Here is a 24710-nt window from a genome sequence, read left to right as displayed (position 1 = left end):
TTAATTTTTCAAGAGAGGATGAGGCCGGATCACCTAATTCCCTCTAGATTCGTGTATGTGTATACCATCAGAAATTAGGTAAAATGGCATTAAAAGGACTTAAACACAATTTTAACTCAAATTTTTCAAAAATTATTTTTCCAATTTTAATGTCTGTAATTCTCAGTATTGATGTTTTGAAGAAAAAAAAATGAAAGTCAAATATTAAGTTACAAGTCGGAGTTACAGAGTTTATAATCCTTTGTTTTGTAAACAAAGCTCGAGTCCTGTTATTGTTTACATATGTGTTGTATTGGTGTAAGTTTCAATCTTTAATTTTTGTTGTTGATGAAATTATTTATGAACGCATTGAATCAGTTTATCTTGTTTCCACAACTTATTTTGTCAAAGAAATTGTAATTTCTTTACTTTACGTTATTTGTAAACAGATATAAAACTCGAGCTTTGTTTACCAACCAACAACTTAGAGATTTCCTGTGTATCTCACTTGTAAAATGACTTCTAGCAGTCAAATTTTGATGATTCATTCAAAATTCAAAAGGAAACTATTTTATGCATAAAATTCAAAAATAAGATTTTCATCTGAAAACGTGTCTTTGCCCCTTTAAAGTGTTATTTAAAGAGCTTCCACATCATGAGTGTAATCATAAATGTTATGAAGTCGAGTGTAATATGACATCTGTTTAATAGTTATCTAAAAATTTATGAGTAGGCCTAAGTTTTCTTCAGCAGATATCATTAATATCAAGTCTTTGCACAGCGGATGGTATATGACGTTGTAACAAATTGTAAGTTACAAGTATTATCACAGTTATTTATTTCTTCTTTTTTTTGGGGGGGGGGGAACACTGTCAACAACTTTTAACATATCCTGTAGCACTATTGGATTTGAAATATTCGCGGTAAAATTTCTGTGCGCTCTTCAACGTAGGAGGCGAGACTTGTTCAAGAGTCAAAACATGCGACAGGTGTATAGCTTGGGAGCCAAACAAAACGTGGGAAAGAAAGTGCGATATTTATTTTAATCCTTCACAAAATGTGTAATTTATGACATAATCGTTATACAATGTTAGAAATTTTCCTGCATTGAAATGGATCTAGGTCACGTAAATGTGCGAGGACAAAATGTTGATCTCCTTCATCAAGGTAAGGGGTACCGAGGCTGATTTTGTGGCGCGTTTAGTGAAACTTGCGACAGTTTGCTGCCTATTTTTAGCTATTCATCATAACGTGACTTAAATCGATTTTTCTTTGCACATTGTGTACGTTTCATGTATGTTGGAAACCTTATTTTTAACAATAATACAGTGCAACTTAAACCACCTTTAATATTTATAGAATACGTTTTCTTGTGTTCTACTAAGCAGCTAGGGCATCAGAGGCATGTCACTTTCAGGTTGCACAACACTATTAATTTTTACTATATATTCTTACCAAAATTACGCAACTTTAGATACGGGTAGCAAGTTTATATCAAACTTCTGGGAAAATTCCTCTTTACAACTTTTAAAACAATTGTTCCTAACCAATTTAGAAGCAAAAAACACACAGCCATCCACAAAGGCACGAGAGTTTGTTTACATCAAAGTTACACATGTGCTTGAAAATCATGTCCGAGCCCTTTCACCCCCCCTGCCTAAACAACTGGCATCAAAAATTCAAGTGACCTCGTATTTTTACATAGGTGGGAAAATCAGGCATTTTACATGTTATTTTTTATCTCATAAAAAAGTACAGTCCCTGTCGCTGGCGGAAAACTCCTAAAAACGAAGGGGAATTCGGGAATTATTTTCACTCAGCCATGTTTTGACGTGAACCTTCGAAAAAATAGTGTTGTGATACCTGCAAGTAATCTATTATTTTACACTCGCAAAAATAAAATCTGAAAACACAAAAACATTTATTGTGGAACACATGTGGAAAGTTTTACTGAATTCTGTAGCTATATCAAAAAGTTATGAGCGATTATTAAAACCATGGTGCTCGCGGTGGCCTCTGATTTATGAAAATATGTTAAAAGTTATACTGTATGTAATTTCACGGCGTGTTAATTTTGAATGAATTTCTTGGTTCTAATTTGTGCAAATATGCATGTCTATTCACAAGACAATGCAAACTTGTTTATATCATGACGACCCGAGAATATATACATGTACAAGTTTAGGGGACCCTGCCTTTTGGGGGAGGGGTTGAAAAACTGCCGTTATATTATTCAATTTTTAAGAATTGGCGTGCATTTTCATATAAATTAGCATTGGCAGGTTCTAATAAATCTAATGCGGGTGCTGAATCATAGCTAAATTCATATTTCACTTTAATATTGGCGTTTTAGGGGCATAATTTTATAGATTCTGTATACCATACAAGCGTCTAAATAACTCATTTTACACAAAATTCGTATTACATAGAAGCTTTTTTAATTTACGACGATAAAACCAACTTTCTGGATAAGCTGCTGTATATTTTTGGGGCAGTTTGGACGGTCCGATACACTATAATCGGGTCGCTGTTTGATGTTCTACGAAATTTCAGAGGAAATCTGGGCTAATTTTGTATGCGCCATTGACAGCAAAATAAGAGAGGTGCCGGCCACAAAGGCTCATTGTTGGTGATTTCTAATCTACACACATCGATAGAACGCCAAAAACTCCACTTTATGACTTAAAACACATCATAACAATTTTCCTTCAGGTTGCACAACACTATTAATTTTTACTATATATTCTTACCAAAATTACGCAACTTTAGATACGGGTAGCAAGTTTATATCAAACTTCTGGGAAAATTCCTCTTTACAACTTTTAAAACAATTGTTCCTAACCAATTTAGAAGCAAAAAACACACAGCCATCCACAAAGGCACGAGAGTTTGTTTACATCAAAGTTACACATGTGCTTGAAAATCATGTCCGAGCCCTTTCACCCCCCCTGCCTAAACAACTGGCATCAAAAATTCAAGTGACCTCGTATTTTTACATAGGTGGGAAAATCAGGCATTTTACATGTTATTTTTTATCTCATAAAAAAGTACAGTCCCTGTCGCTGGCGGAAAACTCCTAAAAACGAAGGGGAATTCGGGAATTATTTTCACTCAGCCATGTTTTGACGTGAACCTTCGAAAAAATAGTGTTGTGATACCTTAGACAGCTTACTGACAAATGAAGGGCTTAATCTCTTCAGAGAAGGCTGTCCATAAGATCAAATAAAGTCACTGTACTACATCAGAAGTCATTTATCACTGGTCAATTTTTCATGGGATATCAATAGTCTTTTCACAATGTAAAAAGATTTGGCATTTATCATCCTCCAACTTACTGTCAGTATTATTGGGGGGGGGGGGGGGGGGGGGGGGTTGCTGCAAGTATATGAATTGAAGCAATGAATAATCAAACATCTAAAGCAATAGATCTTATCATGAAAATTTTGAAAGTATGATTATAGACAACATTTAAAGGCGTGTAGTTGATTATCAAGCATAAAAAATTAGCATAAGTATGTATGTAATGTATGTTTGATATTTTACAATATGAGTCATAATTATTTAAAGGCTTAAAAGAATGTGAAACACTTGTGATTCTCAAAATAGTCTCGTACTGGTTATGTAAAATGTCATTTTAGCATTAAATGTCTTTAGCAGAAAAAAATTTAATACTTGTACATGAAGATATTAATTATATCTTGTAAAAATTACAATATACCAGGAATTATTTTTCCCTCATATTGCAGCCATTCACCCTGACTATGGAGTTGTGTGGACGGATGGTAAGACCATTTACCTCGCCCCAGTACAGCTTTCACATGGCCAAGTGGTCAATCAACGGGCATTAAAGCTGGGGAAGTTTGAGTAAGTTATCCAAATGTTAATGCAAACTAGGCAAACAAAGTGGTCTTATGTAGTTATTCAATGAATCTAAATGGATTTGCACAGTTGAGAATAACCTGATGTTTAAGAAAAAAATTCAAACTGCTTAATTGTACAACAAAGCTTTAAATTGCAAACAGAAATTGCTAAAAACACAACAGGATAGTCTTTTTGGGGTGCATTTAAATGTTTTTGTTGTGAAGTGAAAATTGAGAGCCATAATTATAGAAATTGGAATAAATCCAAGGACAAGATGTCTGTACTGCCAGATTAGGATCATGCTATAGTTTACACCTGTATTTTTGTTCTACTGAAATTTAAATCATGGCAACATAAAGCAAACATAAAAACCATTATAAACAATGCTTTTTACACATGCAATATATGCATTGCCTCAAACAAAATGTTATTAGATTCCAGAGTAACCATTGATTTAATGCATTATATACATTATGTAATTTTACAGAAAAATTGATGTCACAGTACATGTATTTGAATTCAGACTTAATTCTGTCAAAAAAATATTACCGGGGTATATATGGATTTGCAGGTTTATTAGGAAAAACCCTTATAGATTTTTTTTCTTTTTTTATCCTCATTTTTTCATGAACACACATATATTCATGTATATATATCTGTATATATAGTAGAAATTTGAAATAATACCAGTACAATTTCAGTCACACATGCTTTTTTTATCCATTTTTTGGCTTGTTGGGGTGTCAAAAACAGTAAAGATTTTACACATTCCATAAATATCATTCTTTTTGTTTTTGAGGTACCCAAGTTTCAAATATTGCATTAATGGGGTTCAAAAACAAGTTACTATCAATAGCCAACTTAAAAACACAAAGAGAAACAGGATATTAAATCTGGGAGGGGTGCAGAATTTCGGGCTAGATCAAGTGTTCTTGATTTATAGAGTTTGGGTATTGACAAGAAACGTTCTTTTGTTTGATAACTTTGTTGCACTTTAAGGCTTGGGAACAGACGGGTTTATAGACAGAACTATTGATGTTTTGTGTGACGACCATAAAAAAGGCCCAACTCCATTTATATTTATGGTCTGAAGACTTAGTTTGCTGAACATTTTCCCGTCAAAAACTACTGGCAGAATCAGTTTCTTTTAAACATTTTTCTTTAAATAAGAGATTTGTTATAGTGTTTGTGTTTTTCTATTGCCAGGTTTCTAGCTACAATTACAACTTTGGACATCCATTTGTACCCTTTATCTTTAATTATTGCAAATGGGATATTGTAGTCTCCAGTAGATCTATTTCAAAGCAGAAGCTCACACTCTTTTACTCCAAATGAAAGTTTTCCACATTTTCTGTAACTAATAATTTACATTGTATTTATGCAACTTGACATCTTTGTTTAAAGTGGTATGGGACGCTTCCATGTTTAAATAATTGTGACATATTTTTTATCGAAATAAACAATAAAACCAAGTGTAATTATTTAAGTAGTTTCTTTCCCTATTTTGTCACCTAACAGCGTAGCACAGTGGGTTAGAGGGTTTACTACGAACCTGTTACTCATGAGTTTGAATCCCGCTGGGGGTTTTACAAATTTTACCTCTTTAAGTATTTTTAAAAGCTATTTTTTGGTTAAATATTTTTAAATTCTAAACCAATTAAAGTTTTATAATAATAGTGTACTTTAATCCACATTAATATCGACAGATGTCCCATACCACCTTAATTTTCCTGAACATATCTGAGAAAGTTTTTACTGTTATTTTATCTAATATAATTTTGCTTTTTTGTTTCTTGTTTGTGATTCAGGTTTTTGGGTTGTTTGTCTTTTAGCCGTCCTTGGTCCTTAATCTTAATTTTCCACTCCAGACAAGTCCTAGAACCTGTTTCATTGAGACCAACAGTCACCAACCCCTAAAACCCCTTAATTAAGATACACTTCAGGTAATGTATGTATCTCTGATTAATTAGTCAGCAATGGCCCATTTGAACTCTAAATTACCGGAGTGAATACATTAGACCAACAATTGATACTGTTTTCACTACACTGCCATTTTCATGAATTTATCATGAGCTTATGATAAGAAGGCCTGTCCTTCAAGAATCCCAAACACTACAGTGAGGAAATGAGACCCATTATATCGCAGTTGATCTCCTGGTTGTAGGCATTACAAGGCAGGGCTAAGGTCTTAGGGAGAGATTAATTTACCTGGATGATAACAGGTAGTTCTTCTGTCTATTGGTCACTAATCTGCCCTAATCACCTGGTGGAAAACTTCATTCAGAGCTAAAAATCCTTCAGTTGTCATAATGTGGTCTCCATCCAAGGAGCCAGGTAGAGGAGACTGAACATTCCTCTCAAGTGTTATTTTTACCTTGATTTTTACCTGTTTGCCAGGTGTGACAAGTATTTAAGGCATTTGAAGAATACCTGTGCAGCGTGATGTTCAGAATAGATTAGCATCTTTCATTCATCACCTTGTGTTGTAGTGGTATGTTGGGGCCCATTTTTGGTTTCCCCTGAAGCTCTTTGTGATGGACAGATGACCCCATGTCACTCTTACTTCTGACATTACTGTTATTTCCTTCTACATCCACAAATAGTTTTCAATATATGTAGAAATTTTCTATCTCTCTCTCTCTCTCTTTTTTTTTGGGGGGGGGGGATGAATGTTTTCATTAGATATTTAAAGGAAACGGAAAAACCCATTGAAAATTTCACATTACATGATAGTTTACCCTACTTTAGTGGGAAAAAAAAAACTTGATAGGATTCTGTAACAGGTATAGGGCTATGCAATGAATATCTTAACACCTTTTTGCATTTTTGGAATACTAGTATTTTGCATTTTTTTTAATCTACTCTATTCAAGGGTGACAAAATGCTCTCATTTTCTCAAGTAGAAATATTGAATCAACACCCTCTTCTGGCAGTTTATAATCAGTCCGTTTGTCTGTCCTTAATTGGCATGTGACAGGTCTTTTATGAAAAAGTTCTTATTTGGCACAGTTTGCATATGACTTGAGAGTATGTCATGACCCTTATAAAAGGTCATTGACCAAGGTGAAGGTCACATCATATCAGGGGTTTTTTTTTTATAGTTCTAGCTTCTTTTTCATTAAAACCCCCTCCCTCTTTGCACACATACACTTTTTGACACATTATGTAAACCCTATTCTATCCCTGTTTCAGACACAGTGTGAGGAGCATTCACTGGAGCTGTAACATTGGCCCCCACACCTGTTATATGTGTGTTGTCCACACCCAGCATCTGTCCCTCTGGAAGGTGGATGGGGTCATACCTAAACTCAACTTCAAGCAAGTCCGAAAACTAAATGTACAACCAATCTCAAAAGGTATGTATACATTAGAATTTACTTATTACTGGCCGCGCAAGAGCGCGGGCTGTCTTGATACGGGTTTTGAGATTGTGCATGCGTTTCTGCGGGACTGTTTTCATTCTATATTTAGAGGTCGCGTCATCAAGCTAACACTGTGTGATCAATATTGACCTGATGTACACATTGCCTTTCTTTTAAAATAAATATGATTTTTTTTTTCTTCATGAAAATCATTTATGTTTTATTCGTCTAGACTGTAAAAGTTCTCTTCATTCTTATCTTTCACATATCTTTTCACATAATTAACCAATTATGGCATGCGAATAACTGCTCTGGCAAAGACCAAGTGGAATGACTCTTACAAAACTGATTTAAATGAAAGTTATCCCTTTATCAATTAAGTTTCTGATGCTAATAAAAGATTAATTTCAAATGTTTTTTTATGCCCCTGAAATTGATGTTTGGAGGTGCTTTAATTTTGTGTGTCTTTTAACTTTTTCGTCTTTCTATCTATAATCTATCTACCTTTTAGCTAATATATATTAAGATTTGATACAAGGTTATATTTTGTTACAGGTTGTTTATGGAATCCCTGTAGAGACATTCTGTGTATCCTCAGTAAACAACAGTGCAGCTTTTTTTTCAACCATGCCCAGGACAGAGGAAGCTTTGCACTTCCACCATTGGAAAGGTCAGTTCTCTTTATATTTCATGATGGAGGCTGATCTTGTAGCATGGTGTACAAGATTTCTATCTATGGAGTTGGGTGGGTTTTTTTTTTATCTAAGAGTCTTGTTGAAGGAATAAAAAAATTATGATGACAAATAGTATACCTGATCCCCATCACCATTTTTATGTACCATTTCATAACCTTACATTGGGAATTATGGTGCCATCAGATGAAGATCTGTCACAAGGAAATGTTCTAGATCGAATTACAAAACTTCCAAAATTTTAATAAATGTTACAGACTAACTCGAATAACAAAAAAGATTCCATATTCCCAACTGAATGACAAGATGTGTTGGTTTTTCTGCAATGATTATGTTATGGACACTGAAGTGATCTCCCTTTGTTGCAGCGGGACAATCAGCTGTGGGGTGTGGTCACATGACGGTCAGCGACTAGTGCTCTGTGTGGGGGCTGTCATCCTGGTAATCCTGTTTAGATTTCTAGCTGTAAAAAAAGTATAAAATGTGTGCAAAAAATATCTCAGCCACCTTAGCTGTAAACCAAGTTCTGTGAATTCATCGAAATTTGTGATGGCTCAGTTTTGTTAATTTCGTGGCTACCCTTCATCCACATATTTTCATCCTCAATGAATTTTGATATGTCTAAATGGTGATTAAATGGCACATCCAAACTACACCATGTACACTGAAAAAAACTCTTGCAATCCACAAACTTTAACCTTTTGAATAAGAATGATTTCATAGAATTGTACGCTTGCAATAGATATACGTTGGATTTGTGAGTCTATGGGGATATTTATCACATGCGGATGCAACACACACTTTTAGAAATATAAAGTTACTTCTTGCTCATAGAAATTAATTGCTGCTGATTAGTTCACAACTGTCTATTCCAAAATCAGAAAACTTAAATGCCATGCAAAGGTTGCTTATAACATAAAGCAGACATAGGCTTTGTCCCTTTTTCAGTAGATTAAATGATCGTGATCTGCATATTTAAGAAGTGATACTGGTATGTAAGTTTGTCAGGGAATTATATGACAGTACAAAGTTGTAGTGTTTAGTTTACTGTAGTGTAGATTCCTCCTTACATGAGTACTTGATTCTGCAATTCAGCTATTTGCATTAAATTGCAAGAATATAAAATTGCGAAAGCTGAAGTTTTATCATAGTTTCATTTAGTTTCTGTCCAAAAATAAAAGCAAGATTTTAAAATCTTCGAGATGTGCTTCTCACAATTTTACGCAGATATAAATTTCTCGCATTTTATTAGGAATCTACCATATATTGTTCTCAGTAAATTATTACTACAGCTTACTCCACTTATATTGAACTCGCTTATTTTGAAGTTCCGCTTATTTTGAAATAGAAATAAATCCACAGTTTTTGCCTCTCATATTCTTTGCATTGATTTCACAGATATAATGAAATCAGTTATTTTGAAATATCGCTTATATTGAAGCCACTGATCGGTCCCCACAGGTGATAATTAGTTGTTTTTATAATGGTTATATTGAAGTTCTCCCTGGCGGCTGTCGTCACGGTTGGTGACAGTAATTATGCCAGACTGACTGGTTGATATACAAAGGTGTGAATTGATAAATTCTCTTCATGTGTGTTTTTATACTTTTATTAAAATGTAAAATTTATTCACTGTTTAATTTTTTGTTTTTACGAATACGGATGTATTGAGGCTTGACGTAATATGGAAACCCCATGGAAAAGAAATACCTTATCTCCGGACACTAAATACAAACTAGTTATGGCTATTGATGAAAGAACAAAGCCTTAATTCGAAATAGCTAAGGATTTGGAGATTATCGCGTGTACACTTACGATGATATACAAGCAGCGTTCAGCAATATTTGAAGCATTTGAGTGTGGTGATTTTTCTCTAACGTTTTTCTAAAACGTAAAAGAATGCGATCCGAGATTATGATGAGGTTTAAGATAGCAACAAAACGAAACTTACAAAACTTTCGGATATGATTTTAATCAAACTTTCAAGGACTAATGTTCTATGTAATCCGTTAATTGTAATAGATAAATGATGATCTAATAATTTGTTCGGGTTTGGTTTTCTATGCTTACATCGGGATTGAGCTTTAAAAAATGGCGGCTTCACGTCAGTCAATTTCGCTTATATTGAAATACGGATATATTGAAATAATTTGCATGGTCCCCTGAATTTCAATATATCCGGAGTAGGCTGTATATGCACAGTAGACTTATGGCATTTCCCTTTGTTGGTAGATGTCGGATTTACATGTATCAAGTAATGGTAACTTAGAACATTAAAGGGGGTGACATTAAAACATTATTCAAATATTGCTGTCAGTTAGACATTATCATGTCCAGTTGACCTAATCTCCATCTTTGTTGGTAGATGTACACGTGGGATGACATAGACCAGTCCATCAGCAGCTTCACCCCCTCTGCCTGGAAGATCCCAGGGTAAGTGTAATATCAATAGCTACTGCTGAAGGAGTAGAATTCTGTGTGGCTTAAAAAAAAATTGTGGATTTTGTACGTATTCTCAACCATGAATATGCATCCTCAATGAATTTAACAGTCTTTAATATTACAATAGATGGTTAAGAATGTGAAATTATAAATCAACCAACTTTTAAGATACACTTTATTGGGAATCCATTAAAATTGGCCATATGACTTTAATTGATTCCACAGTTATCTTTTTGTGGATGATCAGATATATAAGCTTTCAATGTGTGCATCCAAATTTTATTTAAAAAGATGGCATTTATTTATTCAGTACACTGATATTGGTACATTAAGTCTAATTAAAATTAAATCTTCCAACCCCTCCTATTTTTGCAATGCTTCAAGTGAAGGGTACATATCAAAACCAATGAGCAAATGGAAGATCTAATTTTAATTGGATTGTAGAAAACATTAAAAAAAATATTGTTTGCATTATATGTTAAATAGTGTAATTGTCCTATTGTAGATTAGACTGCAGCATTAGATCTGTGGTCCTGCTATCTAGGTCACTGCTGGTATGTGCCACAGAGTTGCCCCTGGAGTCTCTCTGTAAGAACCAGGACATGTTTGACGCTCCCAGTAAGTCTGGAGTACTTCATCTGCTGTGGAATCATTAGATTTCGTGGTGGCTTAATTTTCGTGGATTTCGTGGGTACCTCTCATTCACGAATTAACATCCTCCACAAATAATATATTAGGGTTATTAAGTCATGTTTCGTTTTGTAGGTATAAGAAAATACACGAAATTACGTCCCCACGAACCTATAAAATTTCAGCAATCCACGAAAATTGGCCCCCACGAAAATTAATGATTCCACAGTATCTTATACTCTCCTCTTTAAGATTAATGCTTATGCAAGCCATTACATTTTGAAGTTGAATTGTTCATAATTGGCTTTTCATATATATGAAATATGAATCCAAATCACAATTCGTACATGGGAACAAGATGTTTCTTAATTTTAGATTACTGCAAACTAATTTTTATTGGCATGCAAGAAAATTTTGAGTCTTCAGGATTATTTCTCGACTTCAACTAGTTCTTAAATATATCTAGTATTTGATTAAAATTTTCTTTTGGGTTCATTCACAAAAAATACTCTAGTCACTGTGAACCAGCACTGGTAAAACCTGATGTTAAGTTGTCACAATTAATTAAAAGAAAGTTGAATCATGGCCAAATTGTGGTCAAATAACTGCATCATTTAAATTTTACAGCTGTGTTTAATGGAGACCATCACCCACACAACAATGGATCTGACATAATTGTGCCAAAGAAACAGAACTCCTCTCAATCCATCACAGGAACACTGTTCAACCTGCCAAGAAATCCACAGGTACTAATCCTAACCATATATCCACATAAATCCACAGGTACTAATCCAAACCATATATCCACATAAATCCACAGGTACTAATCCTAACCATATATCCACATAAATCCACAGGTACTAATCCTAACCATATATCCACATAAATCCACAGGTACTAATCCTAACCATATATCCACATAAATTCACAGGTACTACATGTATTCCTAACCAGATATCCACATGTAATTTCCTAATCTTCTGTTCATTTATATACATATATTATTCTATTCTTTTAAGTCCTCTATCCACTTTAAATCCACATTGGTCCTAGTCCTCTATCCACTTCGTGGAGCACATGGCTCAGTGGTCATAGTTGCCAGTAGCCCATTGTCTCCAAAAGGGGGAAATAAAGATTGAATGAATGAATAGCACAAATACCTTTTCTTTTGTTTTTTTGCGAGGGTATGTAACCTTGTTTAATAAGGAAGTCCAAATGACACCATCATTGTTGATCCCTATGGTCAAGGTAATTCAAATTGTTAAAATATTTGTGTTCTTTGACAGAGTGTTATGCAAGAAACAGCACAGCTGGTGACAATCCAATTACGAGAAAATCGAGATCCCCACAGAAAGAGCTGTGCCCGACTTCATGGACTTCTTTCCCCAGAAATCCTTATCTTTGAGGTAAACTTAACCATTTTAAGTTTCAACCACAGAAACACTGAAATCTATCAATGTGTTAATCGTCCTCTGTCACAAGCTGTGTACTTTTAATTGTACTTTTATGATACATAAACTGGTATGCTAGAGCCCACTCAAAAAAACATCTGTTTTATGCTTCAACCTTATCTCACTTATTGTTAATGAAATACGTCAGGCCACTGTAGTCAAGGCCGGTGTGCTACAGACAAGTTCACTCTACCTCTTTTATTAATGCTATAGCCCACTTCAGCCCTCTGTTTAATGCTTATTACAGCCCAGTCTGATCATGTGATGAATGCTACAGCCCACTTCAGCCCTCTGTTTAATGCTACTTACAGCACAGTCTGACTTTGTGATTAATGTTTCAGCCCACTTTTATCCTCTATTTTTACCTTACAGCCCAGCTTGAGATCCCTGGTTGTTGGAAGCAACACACAGAACGTCCTTCAAGTGTTCACCTTTGCCAAGGAGGGACCTGGTGGGGACTTAATCAAGTCAGCAGAAATTGTAAGTCCTTCATTATTCATTTATTGTACAGTACTAGCAGCCTGTTTGATGGTATTTCTATCCAAAGACAGCAGAACATGTTTGTTTAAGGTACACTAATATTTGTCAGAAAGATGTTCTATAATGCATTAGTGCAAATAATTTTCACAATGCTATATTATGCTCAGTTCAATTTGATTATAGACAGAAAATGACTTCATTTCTTCTATGACAGAATAATAACCATAAAATCAGGATTGCATTACATGTATTACCCAACAAATTAATGTGAATTAGAAATTGTCTTCTTTTAGATAAAAAATTACCAGGTAAATTAGAACATTTTTTTTATTCATTTTATTTTCACCCATTACTTTGACTTCCTTTAACAGCATATGGACAAACTGGAGAGACCAAAAGGAATTGGTCTCATTCCCAAGGGTGTTGCCATAGGATACAAGGGTGTCCTAATTGCTGCAGGGGCAAAGAAAAGCAATGATTCCACATTTCTCCCATCACCATCTGGGTCAAACATGGATGTCAAATTAAAGTTTTATCCCATTGATGTTGGTAAGATTTTACAGTCTGTAAAATAAATTTGCCGACATTGTGGAACTTTCTATGAGGGGTAGTTCCGTATATACTTCATGAGCAAGTAGAAATCATTTTGCTAAATATTTATGTGCCAAAAATCTGTACTGCTGAACATGCTGAAGTAATTCAAACATATACTACCATACTACCGAGTTAACTCCTGAAATAAAATCATGATTACAGAATGCATGGTAATAGGTACACTCAGACTTATTGAAATCTTTTAAAAATATAAGTAATTACATAACTTACTCTCGGCAAATGGAGAGATAAACCCAGAGGGAATACCTTAAGGATCTATTTAGCACTAGACATAATCGCCCCCCCCCCCCTCCATTTTCTGAAGTGCTGTAGAGACTAAGTGTTTTTAATAAATCTGATTTTAACTAAATCCTTCACAGTTTAAGTTTAAGAATTGGCCTGTGTCCTTCTTGAGTTCATTAAGTACATGTACTGGTATATACTAGGTACTAAATGCTCATTCTTATGGATAATTTAACTTACGTAATATGTCATTTAACAATTCTAGTATATCATATTTTATGTACTTTCACTCAACCTTGTTAAACAGTGTGGACTTACTGTCACGTGACTATAATGACTATTACATAATTACCGTACACTGGCACCACAGTTAATAATGCACCTGGAGAAAAAAAGACATGCTTGAAACTTTATTAATTGAATAAGTTGCAATTAGAAACAATAAAATCAACTGAAAAGGAGACTTATGATTTTCCTATGAAAAGTCCAGTGTTGTGAGTGTAAGGTTTTATCAGGAAATTTGTGCATTCTTCCATCCTTCCTGCCTTATAAGAGGGAAGCTATACAACCTATGACTCAAAGTTACAGTGTATTGAGAATTAGCAGGGTCTGTATTGTTGATGTACGCTTATTTATGTAAAAAGGTGTTTTGTTTGGATTATTTTAACTGACTATGTAAGTACCGGTATCAGGTATTTATTCTCTGTTTCAATAACTAGCAGGTCTAACGCTAGACAATATTTACTGCCTTAACAATCACTTACCGGCATAAAGAAAGAAAACAATTCTTGTCAAGCTTGTGTACTTGATGAAAGGCTGTTGATGAATTGTATATATCTTAATTTAATAAAAAAAAAAAAGATTATAAATGTTATACATGTATATGTTATATACAGTAATTAAGATCAAAACAATTTATAATTGTTCTCAGTATGTTTGTATTTGAAGATCTACATCAAATGCAGTCAGATAAAGAGATGAATGAATCTGCTGACTCATCAGAATCTGTGCACAGCAGCCAGTCCTCAATTGAGTCTCCAAGGCAACAAACTGAAGTCAACACGGAGCAAGAACAAACAGAAAATATGTGTCTAAAGGACCAAAATGAGAACAGTGTCCCTGATCAGGTGTCCAAGGAGGGCATACCTGGTGCAGACTTGTACCTCCCAAAACAGAAAACTCGGAGTGAACTCTGTGATCCCTCGGACACAGACTCCGAAGTGTCACCAAGGGAGGTAACTCCTTATTCTGAACAGACCGACAGTCAAGATTCTGCCGTATTTAAACAATCAGATGTGGAGGATCTTCCTGTAGGAAACTCAGAGAAGCCTGAGCACCCAGTGCCAAAGATGGTTTTGACTGATGTTGTGTTAGCAGACAATGATTCAGAGTCTCCAAGAGAAATAACATTGTTGCCATCTTCGGACAACACGTCATCCAGGCCAAAAATTGTGGATCTTCGTAAATCAATCAGTGTTGAGAGTGACCTTGAAACAGAGAAGGTGGACTTCTCGGAACAGGAGCCAGTGTTTCGTAACAGTTTAAGTACAGCGGACATTGAAGAAGAGGTGGATGAAATCACAGAGAGTTTAAAATCCAAGTTACCGCTAGATACAACTGTAAGCAGTAATACAGAGAGGGGGGACAATCCAGACGTGGATGTTGAAGTTGATGCTCCAACTGAGGGTTATCAACAGCAGCTCTCAGACAAGGGGTGGATGGACAAGTCGGAGAATGAAGAATCTATGGACGAAGCCCTCAAGATCGAGCTGATGGAACAAGAAATACTTGAGCAGGTACTTACAGTGGGAACGACAAAGTTAAATAGATTCTGTTTATATACCGTATATCTGGTAATTTTCACGCTGGTCTAATTTTGGCTTTTTTCACGATCTCTTTTAAATCGCAAATAATTGAATACGCATAAATTATATCTTATATCATTTTCTTTAAGAAACTTTTTAAATCGCAAAAAATGACTGACGCAAATTAAAAATGTTACAGATTTTACCCATTTTCACAAATTTTGTGACATGCAAAAAAAACCGGTTATGCGGTATGTTTTACTATTAGTACTGAGTAACTTGTTAGGAAAGTTTTTTTTTATCACTTTTGATGTTGTTGAAAAGAAATAAATAAATGCCACTTTTAAGTATGACTTAAGATAAATACTTTTTTCATGTTTAATTTTAATCTTTTTTCTTTCAATACCTGTAAATTATTAAATTCTAAAATATCTTATTTTCCAGAATGAACACATCATTCAGTTGAATGCTAAAGTCTCCAAGTTATCACAGTGAGTAATAAAATTGTATTAAAATTGATTCATAGGAATGCAATGATCAGAGAGCATGACTTACTATTGCAGTTTGCATTTTATACCAAATTGACAAAATTTAAGATACCAAAATTTATGATGTGTATTCATTTCATTGTTACTACACTGTACAAGCAATTAATGGGCACATTCTTTTTTTTTAAAAATGCCCAAATTTTATACATGCCAAAAAAAACACTTTATGGCATTTAAAATCAATTTGAAGGAATGTCCAAATGATGCAGAAATCATGACTTGAGTATGACTGCAGTACACTTTTTCTGATTAATATAAAACAATTGGCACCCATTACGAGGGATATGAAAGGCAAAACCTAACAAGCTAGCAATGTTTGAATGATTTGAACTAAATCTGATACCTTTTAATACATATTTTTGAGTTGCTAAAAGGTTTTCTTTTTAATGCAAATGGTTTTTGAAATGAAGAATGAATTGAAGAAAAATTGTGTTTAGTAATTGATGTATCATTGACAATAAATTAAGATGTATGACATATCAGTGCCACTACATGTATCTTGTCATGAGATACCTCTTGCAGCGTGCAATGTCCGTAGTCCAATCGTTTCATGCATAGGGAACTTAATTGATGGATTTGAAAAGTGACTCTAGTTGGATTAATTATTTTAAATGTACATGTATATATTTAATTTTTTAATATTATTTACTAATTTGTATGTTTGAAAATGAGGAAATACTAGACACTATATGTATCGAGGCATCTTCACATCTGTTAAATTACTCTTGATCAAATTAATTGTTTATTTCACTATAAGCAGGTTATAGGTCCTACTCTTCAACTTAAGTAAGAATTCTCCCACTTTTCCTCTCTTTAAAATTTTATTTTAAACAATTTTTTTAATACACAGTCCCATAACTTTTTAATAATAGAGTGATAGGATTGCTGTGCCTTATTGTTTATTGTTTGATACTTCTGACAAAGTACACAGTCACATACATGTAATTGTTAATATAGTGAAAAGTACTTAAAAATTATACAAAGAAATTCATAGCTTAGTTCAATAAAACGCCAAACCTTTTAGAAGGTATATGTACAAGATATGTACGGAACACAATCAAAACCATTTGTAATTTAAAGAAATGTTAGTTGGCAGTTGTGTTTATGAAAATTATTCAAGAATTTTTTTTTTTTAAGGAGAAGTAAATTTGAATCTTCTAAAGATTAATATACATGTTTTTTTTTTCATATACATACTACTGCAGGATACCAATATTTATATTGAAATCTTTGCATACAAGAATTCAAATAGATTTACCATTTTATAGAAATCATTTTTCAAACAATCATGGAATCAGATACTTTATTATATACCCATCAATTTTCCCTGCTCGATACTGTCAATTTTACAGAGTGTGATCGGATTTTGCGGATCACCACACTGTGGGTTTCTGATTCTGTATCGCCACTCTCTCAAAATGATGACGTAGTTCGCATTAGATAACGTCTGTATTTTAGCGCGTTTTAAAAGTTCGTTTAAAAATAGCTTTGTTATATAAGTAAAAGTCAGTTGATTTTAAAAACATAGTTTTTAATTAAAACTTTTTAAATAGATATAATAAATTTTCCATTATAACAGTAACTTGATCCATAAAGCCGGTTCCCGTCTCGATTGATCTGACAATCCGCATCTGGCAACCAGACATGATCCGGCTTTATGGATCAGGTTACTGTTATAATAATATGTATGTATCTATTTCAGAATGATAGAAGAGACCTCCCTAGTGTTCCCAACCAAATATCAAACTGTAGAAAAGCCAGGTATGTAATTTGAAACCTGAGTTAGTAAAAACTTACTATAAATAAAAAAACGAGGTTAGTTTTGTGTTTGTTTGGGAGGAATGTTGAGTTCTTTCTAAATAATATGTTATCTTTAAATATTCATTACAGGTCTTGTTTTGATTGTAATCATTAATGCACACCAGTATGTTATTACATTGTATAGTCATCTAATTTGGATTTCAACAGTGTAAAATTTGCATGTCATGAAAAATTAGGCTTTATAAAAAAATTATGTTTTTCAGTTGTACAAATTGGAGACATTTTATTTGTATTAATAAACAAATGTCTTACTTTATAGAGACTTTGTTGGTGGTATGCAGGTGCTCTAATAAGAAAACTGTAAGGAAAACCTTTCTGCTGGACAATGGCAGGCTGCCCCTGGATGCTGTGAAGGCCAGCTTTAACCTGGAGACATTGGAGATTTTCCTAGGTAAATCCCTAACATGTCGGTTCAACGATTCATCATAAGAATATCAAAAAGTGTGTAATATAGAAAAAAAAAAACTTGCACACAATGTTGGCATCAGAAGTAGCATGGTACAAGTGATGATTAGATTTGAAATTCAGAAAACTGATATGATGGAAAATCGTAAACTCAGGTGACCTATTGCTATCCGTTTTCGTCTGTCGTCATCTGCCGTGAGTTAGCAATTTTACATTTTTAACTTCTTCTTAAAAAACTACAAGTCGAATTGTTACTATTTTTGATGTGGGGCATTTCTATGGTAAGAGGAATCTAAATTGTGATATTCATGGCTCTACCACCCCCAGGGCACCAGAGGAGGTGCCAAATATGCAAAAAAAAAAAAGCCAAATTTTCAAAAATCTTCTTCTCTACTCCCACACATGTGAGGAAAACACTGGTTGCATGGTTATGATGTCTACCAAAATTGTGAAATTCATGGCCCCTGGGTCAGGGGCTCTAACTCTGGGGTGGGGCTAATATGGCCATATAGTAAAATTGTATTGAATCTTAGAAAATCCTCTTCTCTACTCCCATATGTATTTGTTAAAAACTGAATGCATGATTATGATGTCCATGAAGCCCTCTACCAAAATTGTGAAATTCATGACCCCTGGCTCAGGGGGGAAGGGGGGTTTAGACTCTAGGGTTGGGCCAATATGGCCATATAGTTAAAGTGTATTGAATCTTAGAAAATCTTCTTCTCTACTCCCATATATATTTGTTATAAACTAAATGCATGATTATTATGTCCATGAAGCCCTCTACCAAAATTGTGAAATTCATGGCCCCTGTATCAGGGGTTCAGGCTTTAGGGTGGGGCCAATATGGCCATATAGTTAAAATTTATTAAATTTTAAAAAATCTTCTTCTTTACTCCCACACATGTGGGCAAAAAACTGAATGCATGATTATGATGCCCATGAAGCCCTCTACCAAAATTGTGAAATTCATGACCCCTGGGTCAGGGGTTCAGGACATTGGGGGGGAGGGGGGGGGGGGGCAATATAGTGTTAATGCATATAATGTTGAAAAATCTTCTTCTCTATTCTCACACATCTGTATGAAAAACTAACTTCATAATTACATGTATGTTTACCAGGAAGTCCTCTACTAAAATTTTAAATTTCATGTCCCCTTGAGTATGAGTTTTGACTCTAAGGCAGGGCCAAAAAGGATGTATAGGTGTTAATGCATATAATGTTTAAAAATTATCTTCTTTACTCTCACACAAAGGAAAACTGAATTCATGATTTTGTAGACCATATCTTAAAGTTTCATAGTTCTTTTTGAAAGATTTTTGGCATGGAGGTGGTCGTCATTACAGATTTATAATTTTTTCTACTCCAGAAAGACTCTAATTAAATGAATATATGAGACTCTTCAACAAGTTTGTGTATGGGTTATATGCTACTCAGGTGATCGTTAAGACCAATTGGCGTCTTGTGTATTTCTTATAGGTCATCTGTCGTTATTTGTAAATTTGTGTAATGATGATCAGATCAGAAGTTATAATAGATTTGGCATAAATGCATGAGCACAAAAGTATTTTGTTACCAAGTTTAAAGTAAAGAGTGACAGCTTTTTATTTTTTTGCTTTTGAATTAGATGGTGATCCCTGCACGGTAGCCAGTAACATTGACGGATACATTCCACTGCGATTCGAGCCATTCTCCACAATCATTATCCAAGGGAAGCAATCCAATCCCATAGTTCCTAGTCATCATCACGACTCTGACTCAGATCAGCAGGACTTTAAACTTCACGATTCCAGTAACAAAAGTGATTGTTAACGCAGTGTTTTAGCACTTTTAAATTACGGTATAACGGGTATTTTCTGCAGTTGTTTATTTTTTGCGGAATTTTGCAGGTATAAAAAATCCACAGAAATTCTACTCAATCCAATAAAAATCACACTAACTCCATGTGAATTATATTTTAGCATTATTATACATCTCCAAAAATACACACTCAAAAGGTAACAAATAATCAGACGTGATTTATATTATTAAAATTAAATTAAATTAAATTATATTTCAGGTTACACATATCGATCTGCATGGGCAGATTATGTATTCCAAGCGCTTTTTTGAAATTCATTTGCAGATCTTTTTCTAAACAATAACAGTCATGGATGATAGTATAATTAGATGACTATTTATAAAAAATGAATCACTTAAGGAAGATGTCAATCAACTATCTTCAATAATGATAGGTTAATATTTTTGATTGCAGGTCAGAAGAAGTTAAAAAAAAAAAGGGAATTCATTTAAGGAATAAGGAATCATTCTTTGAGTATTATGAAGTTATGATTTCGGTTGGGGCTGATCAAATCCAATAAAGCCCGAAGGGCTTTATGATAGATTTCGGTTTGGGCATGATCAAATCCAATAAAGCCCGAAGGGCTTTATGATAGATTTGATCACGCCCTGATAGAAATTAATACTTCATAATATTCAAAGAATGATTCCTTATTACATATATTTTAATAATTTTAAGCCATTGTATGATTAAATATTTAAATATAAAGAGGCAAAGCCCACTGGCTCCCAAATATCTTGTCATTTGAAGTCAAGGGTTATATAGTTCAAAATCAATACATAGTGTTATCACAGGCAAAGACTGAAAAATATAAATATTTCATCATCATAATTTGTAAAATATTCACAAAACATAACACAAATGCGTGCTTTACCAGAGTTTTTACAAAAACATTGACCACACGACAATCACAGCAGCTAGAGTCAAAAGGTGGCTGGTAATGTAATGGGAAACTACCACCCTCATTACACTCCTCTCAGCGGTACTGCCCCCAGCGGAGTCCCGTAAAAAGCATGAAGGATGGATTTAAAACTTGAAGCAATGTATAAAACTTTTTTTTTTTTTTTTTTGTGGTCTAATGTAATTGCAGCAATTGAAAAAGCAGAATATGATTTGATACCTTTCTGGGTCTAAACCGCAAAAATTTTGAGTCGCAGAAAATACCTGTTATATGGTTGTACATGTACCAGTTCATGATAAAACATGCTATGGTATCTGTTTGTTCATGCATTTAATTTAGACAACCCTCATTCAGAAGGAAAGTTTTTGTAGGTATTAAAAGCATTCATGAACTTTTCAAACAGCAAATTGAAAACAATTTTGAAATCAATAGTATAAAAATAATTTAGGGAAAGGTGGATTTATTTTAAAAATTTTCTTTTTATTCCTATTTCATATTGTGTTGTTGATTATTCAAATTTGAATATTTCAGAGCATAAATAATAATGTTTTAATATGTTTTTTTGTTTTGGGTGTTTTTTTTTTTTTACATCAACTTATTTTTTAAAAGTTTTTGCATGTGTTTATTTTAATCAAATTAGAATTTCATATTTTATACTGTAGATCTGGATTTCAGCAATTTTAATGTGTTCATTTACATAAATATGAATGATTAGTACTGATTGTCCATACTTTTTAAAAAAAAAAATTCTTTGTATAATTCTTTTATAGACAAAACCTTTATAAAGAATGTCAGAGTTCAAGTTTTATCATTAATTCTTAATATTTGTACAAAACTCAAGTTCTGGCTTCCAAGTTGATGATGAATAGGTTGTTACCCGATGTATAAACTAAAATTATTTTTCTTTGTATAAAATCATTCGTTTTAATCCTCTTGAGGTGAAATTTTGGTGCAACAAAATTACCTGTAAATAGTTTTTAGGTTTATCTCTATTCTACATGTGTAAATGCTTGTTGATTTGTTTAAAAATATATTGGACATTTTACCGATGCACATTATAACTTCACAATGCATTTTAATCATTCACTTGTTAACTGCAGTATAATTTGTACAATATTGATTTAATTTAAATGAATTCATTATCCTCCCTTGTTCTTTTGTTTTTATTTTCTTCAATTAACAAGGTACTTTAAACTTAATATAAGAGTTTGAAATTTTGAAAAAAATGGAAACTAAACAAAATACATGTATAGTATACATATACATGTACTGTTACAAGGTTGGTACTTGGTCTAATAGATAATTTATATTTTAAATTATGTAAAAAGTTTCCTGCACAAAGGTTAATATACAGAATCCATCTTCCTGGAAGCAAACAAATTATTTATCATAACAACACAGTTGACCTCATAACCAGGATGTTCAGCTATCCACAATTAATGAAGGGCTTCAAAATATCAATTTTGAAATGTTTTGAGAGCTCCTAATAGAAAGAATTTAATTTAGAGATTTTTTCATTGAAATAAAATGAGGACATTTTTAATATTAAATATGCTGAGTTTTTTCTGCTTTTGGTTAATAAATCGTTTAAAGTTATCTTTCATATAACGTTCAAGCCTTATAGCTATGCTCAGTATTTCTTGGAAGAAATTTTTATACAGAACGTACAGTATTATTTTTGAGATTATGGCATTTTCAGCAACATGTCAATGTTAAGCTATAATAGATTGTAAAGTAAATGTTCGTACATGACCTCGTTTTAAAAACATCGTAGTATTTTCCTTCCATGTGCTACCTGTGATGGATAGCACGTGTGTCCCGTATGTGTGTGTAGTGAATCCTCTACCTGTGAGGGATAGCACGTGTGTCCCATACGTGTGTATAGTGTATCCGCCACCTGTGAGGGATAGCACGTCCCATGTATGTATTAGAGTGTATTGCAGATCTTTTATTTGGTTGTTTATTACCCTACCGAGGTAGGGTTACAAAAATAAGTCTATAGACTCATTTAATGTTCCTCTCCACGGAAATCTTTAGTAAAAGGCGAAAGATTTAAGCGTGGATTGAAGAGAAACCAGAGTAATCATGTGAAGGTGAAATGAATACTATATAAATAAATTATTAAAGATTAGTATGGTGAACAGGTGTTTGGATATTTTTTTAGGATTGTTATGATTAAAAGGAAGATTGCTTTGTTCGTTTTATAATAAAAACGAATTGTTTTCATATTATTTGTTAATGTTGTTTAAAATTTATTTCACATAAAGAATAAACTTAACTGTAATCTTTAAAAACCATCCTCTTTTAGAAGAAAATGTAGTTTTGTTTTAAAAGGGAAATAACTCTTCTTTTAATACAAGGGCAAGATACAACTCCTGCGCACGTGTTGTATGTACGTACACGCATTAATCAACCCGTACAAATACATGTACATTACAAGTAAAGGAATGTTACAGGAGCGAATGAACCATTTTATTATCTGTCAACTACAGGCATACTTATGTCATGTTGTAAATTTTGAATTTACTGGGTGGATGTAAATACAAAAATTACAACATGACAACGATGTCAATTTTGTATTTACACCCACCCAGTTAATTCAAAATTTACAATATGACACTTACGCAGGCTTTAAAAATTATTAGAAATGAAATGTAAGTACAAATTCTTAAATAACTCAGTTATTTGTATAGTGTTCTCAATTATTTCAAGAAAACATTCACATTTTTCAGGGACACAGGGGTGGGTCCACAATTTCCTTCGCTATATCAAATGCATGTAATTTAAAGTAATAAACAAAATTCACGAGTGTTCAAATTTGAAACAACTCTCGAACCTATAAAATGTGTTTAAAATTTGATATTGATACCACTGCCCTCAGAAATTAATTTAATTGCACTCATTTTGCATCTTCCCAAGTCAAGGGTTTCTGATCCGCACTCTCCTCACTTTGTGTGTGTGTGGGGGGGGGGGGGGGGGGGGACAGAGTGGATCCAAAACGCTTGGCTAGCGTAGATGCTCATTTTGTGATTCACTGATTAGAGGGGTTAAAATTAAAGTGATTTGTACTGTATTTATAATTGCTATATCGATCATGATACTAAAAATATATCAAGTTTTTTAAAAAATTCATTTTACCATTTCATAAAAATAACTAAGGAAAAATAAGATAAAAATGAGAGAAACAGAAAATTCAACTTGATTTTTACTTTTATTTCAACACTGAAAGAAATCTTTTCAAATATTCCTAATACAAATTAACCATCTGATCTGCCTAAATTTTTCAGATAAGATTTGTTTTGCCATAAACTATTATTTAATCAATATAGAGAAACCAGATACATGTATTCTAACTTCCAAATTTGGGTAAATTACCACAAAATTTCATTTCATTGCCCGTGCACGGTGGTATATCACTGATGCTTGCTCGGTACTTTTTGAATGGAGAGTGTTAACTGATTACGGTAATCATAATGTTGATTAATAAAATAAAGAATAGCTAGATTTATAACATTTTATAGTGATTTATTGAAATCTACTGTACAAGTGCAATGAACGCAAAAGAATTTTCTTGAGAATAGTAATTTTTTTTTGTTTTATTATAGATTTAATTTTAAGGTAGTCCATCCATAACCATAATCCATAATTTTGATTGA

At 33.4% G+C, this 24710-nt stretch overlaps 1 protein-coding gene and 1 non-coding gene across 2 annotated transcripts; one reads left to right on the top strand and one right to left on the bottom strand.

Annotated features, from left to right (window-relative positions):
* The first annotated feature begins 916 nt into the window (after positions 1 to 916).
* LOC128185599 (WD repeat and coiled-coil-containing protein-like) lies at positions 917 to 20333 on the top strand. The gene is made up of 16 exons (XM_052855189.1): positions 917 to 1146; positions 3726 to 3843; positions 7033 to 7196; positions 7758 to 7872; positions 8263 to 8335; positions 10260 to 10327; positions 10842 to 10954; positions 11594 to 11712; positions 12253 to 12372; positions 12790 to 12897; positions 13269 to 13446; positions 14683 to 15530; positions 15984 to 16030; positions 17790 to 17848; positions 18168 to 18299; positions 19941 to 20333. The coding sequence occupies exons 1-16, from the start codon at positions 1092 to 1094 to the stop codon at positions 20123 to 20125; spliced, it is 2502 nt and encodes an 833-aa protein (XP_052711149.1). The 5' UTR covers positions 917 to 1091; the 3' UTR covers positions 20126 to 20333.
* A 2686-nt stretch (positions 20334 to 23019) lies between these two features.
* LOC128186415 (U5 spliceosomal RNA) lies at positions 23020 to 23137 on the bottom strand. Its single transcript, XR_008243948.1, has one exon. It is a non-coding gene; the product is annotated as a U5 spliceosomal RNA (small nuclear RNA).
* Between the last annotated feature and the right edge of the window lie 1573 nt (positions 23138 to 24710).

The sequence above is a fragment of the Crassostrea angulata genome, chromosome 5, assembly GCF_025612915.1.
Source record: "Crassostrea angulata isolate pt1a10 chromosome 5, ASM2561291v2, whole genome shotgun sequence".
NCBI classification, from domain to species: domain Eukaryota; kingdom Metazoa; phylum Mollusca; class Bivalvia; order Ostreida; family Ostreidae; genus Magallana; species Magallana angulata.
Note: the sequence above shows the minus strand (reverse complement) of the source record. Positions and strands in the feature narration are given on the sequence as shown.